General features: G+C 41.5%; 1 protein-coding gene across 2 annotated transcripts in view; it reads right to left on the reverse strand.

The window, feature by feature from the left end:
• The window catches only part of epha4b (eph receptor A4b), a 79,464-nt gene that overhangs the window by 21,210 nt on the left and 45,982 nt on the right, over nucleotides 1-12,272 (reverse strand). For both annotated transcript variants that reach the window (XM_063462900.1, XM_063462899.1), the window contains exon 10: nucleotides 10,908-11,016. In XM_063462900.1, coding sequence (XP_063318970.1) covers nucleotides 10,908-11,016 — 109 coding nt within the window. The remainder of the gene's footprint in view (nucleotides 1-10,907; nucleotides 11,017-12,272) is intronic.

The following is a 12,272-nucleotide window of genomic DNA, read 5'->3' on the forward strand; positions in this document are numbered from 1 at the left end:
ACTAGGCTCAGAAAATCTCAGTCATTTGGTGTTTAATCCTTGTGTTGATTTTACACAGCTGAATGCATGGCATAACCCAGACATCAATAGGCTGTCTTGGGAATACACACAAACACATACACACTTAACGACAGAGACTGGTTACTGGTATTTGAGGATAAAGAGGAGGGGGGCATAATGTTCTTATGAAATGGGAGGTGGGGCCCACCTGGTTATCAGCTGAGCTCAAGCTAGCTGAGCACCAAGGGACTGTCATTACCCCCTTGACTCACACTCCCACACACAGAGAGCTTTGGGGCATGCGTTTAAAACATATGGGGAACGGGTACATGGGTCACACCTCGACTCTAGCTGGGATAATCTCGTGGGGATGCGTACACACACACATACACACACACACACAAACACATACGTGTGTATATGATCAGCAAAACACCAAAAGCAACGGTTGAAACACCTCTGGATCACTCTTTTAGTTTGTAACCATGGGTGCATGCTGCATATCTGTGAGTGTGTGTGTGTGTCTGATGGGAAATGAACACATTTCCATAGTAATTACAGAGCAACTCATTTCTCCTCTCCAGTTAGAAGTGTCATGAATCATTAGCGCTGCAGTTTTAAACACGGTGCAAAACCTGACATGGCTGTGGCTTTTGTTTTCCCCTGACAGCTGTATCTATGTGTGTGTGTCTAAAACAGATATTTAATATCTTCAATTAAATGCAGCTGACCTGTGATTGCTCGACTAAAGACGCTGGAATAAGACCTTTCCATTTTTTTACTTGCTAATTTTAGTCATTTTTCACGTTTCACTTTAAACGAAAATTTAAGAATAGTAGTAGAAAAATTGCACAGCTGAAAACAAGCATTGCACTGTCGATACTTTGCCACGTTTAAACAGTTTAAACAGTTTAAACAGTTCATCTGCTCCTCCAGTCGAAGGTCATTTTTTCCCCATACAGTCTAATCTGTTCCATCCATTGATCACAGCTAGTATTCAATCCTAGCATCTGATGCGGTGTGGTTAAAGTCGAGAAGATTTACACAAAATCTTAACCAAACAGTATCTGTTTTAACAGAGTGACAACCTTCCCCCCGTCTGTTTGCTCTCAGCGTGTTGGGTTTGGCGTCCCAGTTCAAGAGCTAATAAGCAGAGCAGTGAAGGACATCACAGAATAGCACAGCTTGGGGTGCTTTAGTGGCTTCACAACTTAAGTTAATTTTGTTTCTCCTTCCAGGCATCAACACAGTGGTACACAGTTTCAATGATTTATCCACACACTGCATCCACCCACCTTTCTGGCTTAAATTATTCATTTCCATTTTGGAATCCATCTTCTTTTCTTGTCATTCACTCGGGATTAATTAAGCAAATCTTAGAATATCAGTCTCAGATACTGTGTGCTGTAGGTTAAGATACCTTTCTTTCTCTTTACAAGTGATACAGGAGTCAAGGAGATGATATAGTTGTGTTATGTTTTATAATTATATATACACTGACCAAAAATCGACTGAGTGCAACTGCTTAAAACACTGTGTTGCCCGTGACGTACCCTTGTTCAATTATTAGTTTCTTGCCGCATGGATTTACCATACGTTATGAACACTCATAGAGTCTGGTGCAGGAACAGACTTTATAATGAGGAAGTCCTCCTGGATTTCCACTAGCGGATCCTCGATCATGCTGTACTGCACTGTGACGTGAACGCTCCTGCGCTATACTTTGCTGCGTCTGATTTAAAGTACACCCACTAATCACGCAAAAACACACATTAATGGACTTCTGTATCAGTATCAAAGCCGGGCTCTCACCTTTCTCTCTGCCTCACTGTTCCACTTCAGTGAGGACAACAGGCTATCCCTGTCCTCCAAAGCCACACACTCCACATTTGCATATCAATTTGCTTTTTAATATAATACTCTGTCACTCGAGACCCATTTGTCATTCGGCGAGCAAGCTTCTACCCTCGCAGAACTCCATCCATATATTATTTTCATCGTGGCCCCTCCCCGTTTTCTTCCCTCTTCCTTTCCCCCGCTGCACTTTATCTCTCTGAGGTGTTAAATTCTTCCCTAATTCTGCCTTTAAGTGTCCGATTGCCAACATGTCCTCTCTTTCTTCTCTTTGTTGCAATCCATTCATCTTCTCTGAACAGGCCCTGACTTGTGCTGCTTTCTTTGTCAGAGAGCAAGATTCACCACTAGGAGCTGGAAGGGGGATAAAGAAAGATATAGGGAGAAGGAAAGGGAGATTGAGAACGAGAGTGCTGACAGGCAAGAATGCACAATAGGGGTCCAAGCCTGCATACCAACTAACAAGCAATCAGATGGAGGGGAAGAGTAAGGCGAGACAGGAAGGCAGCCGTAGGAATAGAAACTCCAAGGTTAACATAAGTGATGTGGACAGAGAGCGGGAGAGCAGGGGCAGCGTTTGTGCTGCAGCAATCTGAGCTGAAGGTAAAGCAGAAGAGAAAGAAGAGATGGCAAACGAAAGGGGGAAAAGTTAAACAGATAAAGCAGCAAGGAGAAGTAAAATCTTTATGAGCAAAACAATGAAGAATGGAAACAATCCAGTGTAGGCTGTATGAACTGGGGATACAAGGAGACAAGAAGAATGGGATCAGCAAACTGATGTTCACCCCTTAAGGAAAGAGAAGAAAGAGAGAAAGAATAAAAGACTTGATAGACAGATTGAGAGCAGATGACAAAAAGAAGAGTGTCAGGCACCAGTTTGGCTGCAGGACATGTCCTGAGAAAGAAAGAACAGCATCTATGTGTCTTGGCTAATAGGAAAAAAGAAGATGAGAAGAACTGGAGAAATTAAGGAGTCGACTGGACAAATAACAGCTGTGTTTACTTCATCTTATAAAATACATCATATTCACTCAGTTTTTATTCATCCACATATTCCTGCTCTAAATGAAAGAAAGCCAGATCATTTCATATTGTTATCATTGCAGATTACTGCAGTGTATGATGGCAAGAACACACCAAAAAACCTGGCCAGGTTTTCAGTTCATTACAAGACAAGCAGAAGATATATCCACACTGAAATGTACTCAAACAGACACTTTGGGGTAGTCAGCCCACTTGACTCTGGGAAGGTAACAGAGCACACAGAGGTTAACTCACATGGACACGAGGTGAATGCTCGATATCAGACTGTGCCGTTAACATTAATGTGGGCTAAAATATCAGACCTTCCGATGTATGTATCCGTCTTTACTATTAAAGTCTAAGTGATACGTCTCTCCTCAGGAGGTCAGGATTGTAAAACCTGTAAAATCATCTGACCTCACACAATGGATTTTGCTTTGCATGTGGGACATATGCACATTTAATTTTTTCTCATTCTAATTTATACTTTAACCAATTAAATTTTTGTATATAGTTAGCTATTTAATTACAATAAAATAAAAAAAATCTCAGCACTTATTTTGTTTTAGCCGTCACTTGATCACTGCGAAAATATGGTTAAAAGTTATTACACAGAGGTTTCTAACACATTACACACACTACACTAACCTCTGCAGCGCCCTGTTCCAATGATTGTTTTCCTGTGTGTTTGTAAGTCATTTTGTCCTCGTCCTGGATATGTCTTTTTTCAGTCGTTGTCCTGTTTTGTTCATAAATAAAGTAAATCAAAAACTATTTTTAATCTTCATCAGTATTTCACAGTAGCCCAAATATAGATGCCACATGTGTATGAGTGCAGGAAGTGTGAAAAAGCAAACCCCCGTCTTTCTCTGATATTGTCAGTGTTATGCCAAGTCTTCATTTTTTGGTCTATTAGCCTCGGGTTCCATTGCTGCTTCCCATTTTCCCCTCAGTCTGACTCCAAACTATTGAGAGAAAGCGAGAGGGAGACAACACCATCGACAGCAAAGAGCTGTGCTGATTTGTGCTTCCTCTGATAATTGAATTAAGTAGTCAGTGATTCGGCTGTCATTTTATTAGACCGGGGCTGGACTGGGCTGCTAAAGCTCATCAGTGCAGTGTGGAATTAGGACAATGACCACTGTCAGATATTGATTGTGTCCTCTGTTCTGTAATATGTTGTTTCAGAGGATGCAATAGCCTGCAGCTCGTAAAAAGCTATTTTGTCAAAGAAATTATCTAAACATTGAGTGTAGCATAGAGAGAAGAAAAAGAAAGCTTGGAGGTGGAAGCGTATGGAGCAGCAGAAATATGAGAGAGACGAGTAATGGCGAAAGAGTGAAAATGCAGGCAGGGTGGAGTGGGTGGAGATGAGTGTCAGGGGTGATTTGTGACAGAATAGCGGGAAGAGTGAAAGGGAAGGTTTACAAGCTGGTAGTGAGCTATGATGTATGGTCTGGAAACGGTGGCACTAACAAAAAGACAGGAGGCGGAGTTGGAGGTGGCAGAGCCGATGATGCTAAGATTTTCATCTGAAGTGACCAGGAGGGACAGGATTAGAAAGGAGTATATCATAGGCACAGTTCAGGTTGAGCAGTTTGGAGACAAAGTTAAAGATTCAAGGCTAAGACGGTTGAAAGAAAAAGTGGAGAACAGTGCCACTTGAGAAAGAACCAGACAGGGACGCAAACAGGCTGATCAAACGAAAGGAAACTTTGGCCGGACAGTATGAGGAGATAGATTTTTCACAAAAGGCAGAGAAAGTTTGAAGGGATGAGAGCGATGCAAATACAGATGGTGGAATAACCTTGAAACTGAGCAGGACAGAGGCCACTCTTTGAAAAAGTATAAAGAGAAGGTCCAAAGACATAAACAAAGTAGCAATGTGAGCAAAGTGAAAAAGCCAAAGCTGTAACCTTGGACTAGTTTTAACTTGAACTTGAATGTTCGGGGAGATAATGACCAGCCATCTTTTATAAGAAGTTAGAAGTCGGCTGTCGACTAAAAAATGGATACACTCGAAGGTACGGAAGAGTCCAAAGAGGATCATTCATGTAAAAACTGCATTCATTTCCTTTCCTCCCTTCTCCTCCTCATCTCCTCGCCTGTCACCTCCTCTCTTCCCTCTCGTCACCTCTCATCTCCTCTCCTCTTTCATTTCCTGTCTCTCCACATTATTTTCCCACCGCTAATCAGAATGACTAGAAAAATGAAATCAGTAAATCATTAGTCACCCCTCCAGCATGACACAATGAAATGACACATCTATCCACACACATAAATAAAAAACACCCTGCTGTGGGCATCTGCTCTCGTCATTACTCATGATAATGGTGATTCCATTTAATATCAAGCTATTAAATAAAAAATAATTACTGGGAATGAAATCAATGGATTAAATTCACTCTCATTATTTTCGCAGCAAAACCGAGCCCCGTTCGCAAACCTGAAAGCTTGAGCGCCGACAAACACTGAGGTGATTGTGGATAATTAATTGAGTCAAAGCAGCATGGAATCAAAAAAACAAACAAACAAACAAAGACAGACTGATTTTTAAAAGTTACTGAGCGTCGATGAACAGAACGAGCGAGTAAGATTTCTTCTTCTGGCTCTTTCACTCTCCATCTTGGCTGCGTCTGGCACCAGCTCAGCACTCTCTGACCACAGTGTAAAAAGATTTACTCAGCTCGGGCTAATTATTAGGAAGGGGAAATGATTAGCTGAAGAGTTATGACTAATAAATCTGTCTATGTTTCATTAACACCCTGTTTGGAAACATTTCATTCCGGTGTCTCTCATTAAAGAGAGTGGAGTCGAAGAAGGAAAGGAAAAAGAAGGTAGGGGAAAGAAAAGGTAGGACGTGAGGGAATCCTAGCAGTGAGGTCTGAAGCCGCGCTTTGGTAATGGGTGTAATGTAGCAGAATCTTTAACAGCACGGTGAAAGGTCAAATTGTACAGGATGCAAAAAGAGAGGGAGAAGCATGTCATCTGTATCATTAAGTGAAGTGCATTTTGTATTTGCAGAGAGATCCGTGTGAAACTAATTTCCCTAATGATGTTACTACACCGACGCAACTTGATTAGGTCATGTTCGTAATATGTGCGCTCATATATGTGTGTGTGTGTAGTGGATAAATGCTTTTAAATGCACCATAAAACCCTGGATGAAAACAGTTTTTGAGGATTTTCAAATGTTTATAGGGCATTTGATCTGTCCCACTGCAACATCTGCTCATTTGCATAGATCCTGCCTGATACATTCTTGCACCTGCGGCAACTAGCTGCTGTTATTGCACTGTTTGCACGCTACTTTCTAGGCATTCTGCAGACAAAGCTGTATTTGGCTACACCCTACAGCTTAGCTGCATTCGCTGAAAGCGCCGCCATCCAAGCAATACATACAAATGACACCCTTGCATATGTCTACACGCGTGTCGCCAAACCTGGCCTGTTTTAGATTTTTTACACAGAACCTTCTGGCTAACAAACCATTATTAATGTTATTATTGAGCAAACAGACCAACAGCACCCACAGGGGAAGCAGCATTGGCTGATTTTAACCTCAACCAAATTCACCGTTTGGAAATAGCAGGTGTGTTGCTTATGCCTTTGTTTTTTTTCTATTTCCTAGGGTGGGGGGTTCTAATTTTTTTCATTTTTTCGAAATACAAACTGAATATCTTTTTCTCACGGCATCTTTGAAATACAAAAACAGCCCCCACCCCAACACGCTTATACATTTTTGAGCTGTTTTACACTCAATTAGCGTTGTAGATCTTCAGCCTCCTTCTCTCAATGCGTCTTCACTCTGCTCTCTCCTCTCTCAGCAGCGTGTTTTCATTAGCACATGCCTCACGCTTTTTTCATCCTTCCTCTCCTCTTTTGTGTCATTAAGTTTAAGAATAACCCTGGGCTCCACAACAGATGCTGTGGTGGTAAAAGAGCTTACACGCACAGACACGATTGCACATCAACAGGATATGCTATTGTGTTTGCGAGGTAGAGCTGTTACCGCTCTCTATTAGTGAGACTGAAAAGTCTTTCTCCTACTACGACAGCTTACTTTCCTTTGTGTTTCTTTCTCGCCGCCTTTCACCATTTGTTATTCTGTACTCCGCTTTAAAAAAAAAGTTTCCTTTCTCAGAAATAAGAATAATATATAACAATGAAGATGATAAGATTCGAAACACTGCAAGATGGCGATCAGCAGATTTCTGTTAGATCCCAATTCAGTGGAAAAATAACAAAAAACACAGCTTTGGTAAATAATAGTACGTCTTATTTTGAAGTAAGATTCGAGTTGGTTCCTTTTTTCATATTTCTTTTGACGTTTTCTTTAACAGATTGTGACCCTTGACTCCCTGCCGGATATCTACAGCTCTGACAACAGATGTGCTCCACGCAGGGACAGACTACAGACGAACCAACTTAAAAAAACAGGCATGACATAGATGGAACAACTTCACGCAAACTTCTCGCCAAAACTCCCACTTTAAAAACATGAAAACAGAAAGAAAGAAAAAAAAGGCACGCAGGAACCTGGCATATAACCAGAACCTGCGGCTGTTCAGAAAAGGAGACGGTTGTGAGGCCGAAGGATCATTAGACTGCAAACAAAGCAGAAGCACAAACACACACACATACGCACACCGATGCTGAGAGGCAGAAGCTGTAACATGTTTAACAAGGAACGAGAGAAAGTGAGGAGCAGCGGAGAGAGCGTTTTCTGAGTGAAAGGCCATCTGCTGAATCCATGACTATGCCAGTCGCTTTCTAGCTCCCCATCGTTCGCACCTGCCAGCACGCCAAAGCACCCTCAGGAGAACAAAAGCACCTTCGCATTTTGCACACTTTCGCACACAAACACACACTGTAACGCGTGTACTCGCCTCGCAATAATGGCCCGCACACAGCAATGGCGGGTGTGATTTGTCAGCGCAGTGCTGTGTCTGAGGAGCTTTCGATGTTTTTCCATGTTTTCCCTCCTGCGGTAACAATAACATAACGGCACTTTAATAAACGAGAGCAGGACAGAATAGAATAGCCGCAAATCAAACCGTTTATGAGGCTGAGCTGTTCAGCGCGCAGCCAGGAAAGGCTACAGGAAGCCTGTATGTGCTTCTGTGACTGTGAAAGTTATATTATAGTTGAGCGATAGGAAGCGCCGATCACATGGTTCAAAATGTTGTCAGCATTCTGGACTTAGTAAGGCCCTTTTTACACATGGTTTTAAAATGTATTTCTAGCAATAAGTTTAGAAGTTGACAGTTAGGAAATAGTGCCGTTTGCACCTGTGTCATCATGGTCCAAGGACTTCTTTACTGTGTATGTCAAAGAGCCCCTGTGCATCCCTTCATTTGCTGTCTATTGCCAGCCAAGTTTCAGGCTTGTTTAGCAAGCGCTATAAAAGACAACACAATGTTTTGAGAAGAAAGGTGTGATTTATTTCAGCATCTGAGACTGCCATTTGTCAGGGTGCAGGATAAGATGAAAAACAGCCACCACATATGGACACATTAGCATTCATACCATGTTAAGAAGTTGGATCAAAATGCATTTCTGTGGTTGCTTACATTTGTTCTTAGCGCCGCCCACTTGCGATCTGACTGCACTTCCATTCAATTTAGTGATTACTGGGGGAAATTATTTACACAGCGAGTAAAGGTTGGGGAGTTATGGAGAAAAACGCACCACACACATCTCGTGGAAAATCAATCAAGAACAGAACAGGAAATGAAAACTGAGGAGCCAAAAGACGTTTAAAATAATGAGAAAAGCAGAAGCAGAGAGAGTGAAATTAGAGAAGGGAGAATCTGACTGATTGACAGATACGATGGAACGGGTGAAAAGAGAGAAGAATGGACAACACGAAGAGACATTTAAAAAAATAAAAATATTCTCCCAATTCCTCAGAAACCTCAAGGACGACACTCTTATTGCACACAGAAGTGCAATCGCCCACCCATCAGCTCTCCTAGTCTTACTCCACGTCTCTCTACTCTTTCAAACTCGCTTGTAATCTGCCTTTTCATCTTTTACCCCTTGCACCTCTGCCTTCTTCCCCTGGCTCTCCTTCTCCTTCCATCTACTTTTCTCTCCTCCTCTTTAAAGCCCACCTCCTCTTTCTCTCTATCTCTCACACCATCTGAAAATGTAGCTCTCTTGTGGCTCAAACATACTTCAAATGTACTTCTCCCCCCCTTTGCTGCAGCCTGTCATTCTCGCTGCCTATCTAATATGTTTATTCTCCACTTGTGTCTCTCCTTTACCTAGCTTCTGTCCATCTCTCTCCCCCCTGAGCTCTCTCTCTCCCGCTCTTGTCTCTCTAGTGATGCAGCTTTGATCCTCGCTTCCTTCCCCAGTTACAAATGCACTCCACCTATGCACGCATGCACACAAACACACACACACACTCTTGACAGGTGTACAGATGTTGTTTAATAGAAAGCAGTAATCAACACTGCCTTCTCCCCGGCATCCACACCTCTGTGAGTAAATGGAAGAAAGACAGATACAGAGAGAGAGAATAACAGAGGAAGAGAGGGAGACCTTAAATTGATGGCAGTGCATCGACCCCTCTGTAAAACCTAGTTAACACCTCGCCAGCCTGTGAAACCCGATTAGGCAAGCGGGAGTGTGCGTTTGTGTCATCGCGTCGCGTTCAAAGCACAAAATGTTGCACAGGTTGTTTTTCTTTGCAGACGGACAATCCCATTACAGGCTTCTGATTAAAAAAATGTTGATGCGATCCCGTTCACGTGCCTTGAGTGCAGTGTGCGTCTGTGTTTCTTTGCTGATTACCTTCCTCTTACTCAATAGTGAATAGAGCACTCAGCTTGATAAGCAATCACCTGAATCAATACTAATCTTTTTAGCGAGAGCATGTGCATGTTTGCATGGATGCATAGTAGCGGAGTTCTTAAAATGTGCCTAATCTCCTGTAATTTGAACTCATACAGGATAAACATTTAATTACAGGTACAGTCAGTCACGAATGCCTGTCATCCCTACTTTTCTCCCCCCATCCATTTCGTCCTCTCTAAAGAGCCTTCTTCTAACTTACATCCTTTCATCTTCTAGCCTCTCAACCAATCTGCATTCTTTTATTTTCCTTTCTTCTTCTTCTTTCACGTCCTTCTCTTCTATGGCCTTCTGTGAGCCAGAGCATTACCAGCAGTCTAACCTTCAAAGAGAGTGATCATTGAAAGTCCATGCTCTTCACATACAGAATAACACGGCCTTTAGTTGGACTTTGGCGCCTGTGTAAATGTCAAAGTTGGAGGCCCTGCTTTGGCACACCCATGCGTAATCCCTCAGAGACAGACAGAGAGATATGAAGAGAGCTTAGCTTGTGTGTGCATGAATGCACATGTTCATAGGGCTCACTGAATTTAAGTTCAGTCAATTTCAGCCTAAATCTTTTTTGTTGGTGACCCAATAAAGTACAACTACTGAGAATATAGCTGTCTGGAGTTTAGCTCATTCGCTGTGTTAGAGTGGCCAAAAAACTGTATCCCATCAATTTAAAGGGTAACATTTCTGATATTTTATGTTCTTTTTATATCTTTCCTCAGGCAAGCCCACTGGTTCATACTGAACAGGGGAACTGTTTATTCAGAAATATAATATAATTTTTTTTTTAAATAACAGTGCATTTCTTACAACTGGCTGATTTTTTTTAAACAATTGTTACTCCAAAGGAGTAAATATTGTGAAAAGAACTTGAAATTGTGGCCCATTTTCAGCTGCGTTTAAGTACGCCTTTGAGCAGCACTGTGTGAAACTGACTCCAAATAAAGTCGCCACATTCAGTGCATCAAAAGAATGTGTCACCCACAGCAACAGTGTAGCTCATAACTGTGCTTTTTAACAGTTGTTGGACAACAATAAAGGTCTGTGGCCCAGAGAGATTTAAGATGTACCAGGCTTTGGCTACAGGGATTATTTCCATTACATTTAAGAATGGTGACAAAATGACATAATATTAACAGGGAAGGTAATTGCCAACCCCTTCTTACTGCTGGCCCTACCTTCCGCTGACAACGAAGCAAGTCACCAGGAAGATGAGGAGAACAATTCCTCCTGCGATCGACACAGCCAGAATGGTAGACTGATTAGGGTCCCCTATGGCCAAAACATCTACAAAAGAGAAAAAGTGAAGGCTGTTATTTAAGCAAGCATAAATGAGATTGGGAAAAAAAGTCAGCAATGTTTTCTACAGGGGGAAATTGACAGAAGAAAAAAGTAAGGAAGGCTGGGAGTTAAAAAGATAGCAAGTGAGAGCGAGAAAGTGGCGGAGGAGGATAGAGATAGAATGAAATATGATAGCAATAGAAAAAGAGGTAAAAGACAGAGGCTGAGGGAGACTGAAAAAAGAGAGGGCCGCAAACGAGTAAAGGAGAGAAAGGGAGGTGGATGGAATAGTAAGTAAGGTCCTTGATGAAAAGCGCTCTCCCTCTCTACATTCCCTGCGAGGGTATGAGAGTAGACGTGAAAGCTATTCCCATTCTTCTGTGCTGTCCAAATGGATATGTTAACATTGCACATAACAAGGCTACCACCGAGAACTTTCTGCAAAGATGCATCGATTTTTACGCCACACCAATCGAGCCATTACTCAAAACAAATACCTCATTTATCTGGTTTAGCTAAGCATGGGCAGACATGTGCGTCTGAGTGTGTATGCACTGTATATATGTGTGTGCTTGTGCATGTGTTGAAGAGGCAAATTAAAGCTCCAAGGTAAGTACAGATAAGCATTGATCTCCTGTTATATTTTGTGGTGCACACGTACTCACCCCTTCTTTAACAATCAATAGAATTGATCTAATTAGATTACTGAGATATTGGATCAGCTGCATAAGGCAGATCCTGTATTTTAGAACACTGAACTTGACTGTGAACCTTTATTTGAAGGCACAGTAACAGCTCTATATACCTTTGAGCATAGAAGGAGTGAGATCAGAATTCTCCGCGGGTTCATCAGCTGACATTCTATAAAGTACTGAGTATTTTGGTGACAGCCAAGAAAAGAAAATATACACCTTGTTGTATTAATTAAAATTTGATACTAGGAATTGAAACCATAAACTCAATAGCACACAAATTTAAAGAGGTTACAAATTAATTTAACTGTAGGTATATTTTCCCGTATACTTGTATAAACTCTAATTTCTTTTTGCCCTCTACTGTCACCCATAAAGAATGCATAATTTGCACAACTTGCATAATTGTTCTCATTTTTCACGTTTTATATAAATGCTCTAAATATTGAGATGTATATGTTGCATTACTAGGAGCAATTTAAAGGACAGAAATCATCTTTCACATCAATAGGCATTTGTTGCAGGACCAAGTTTTTAATTACTTTAATTGATTACTGAATGACATGAACT

This window comes from Pelmatolapia mariae, linkage group LG18, assembly GCF_036321145.2.
Source record: "Pelmatolapia mariae isolate MD_Pm_ZW linkage group LG18, Pm_UMD_F_2, whole genome shotgun sequence".
In the NCBI taxonomy this organism is placed as follows: Eukaryota; Metazoa; Chordata; class Actinopteri; order Cichliformes; family Cichlidae; genus Pelmatolapia; species Pelmatolapia mariae.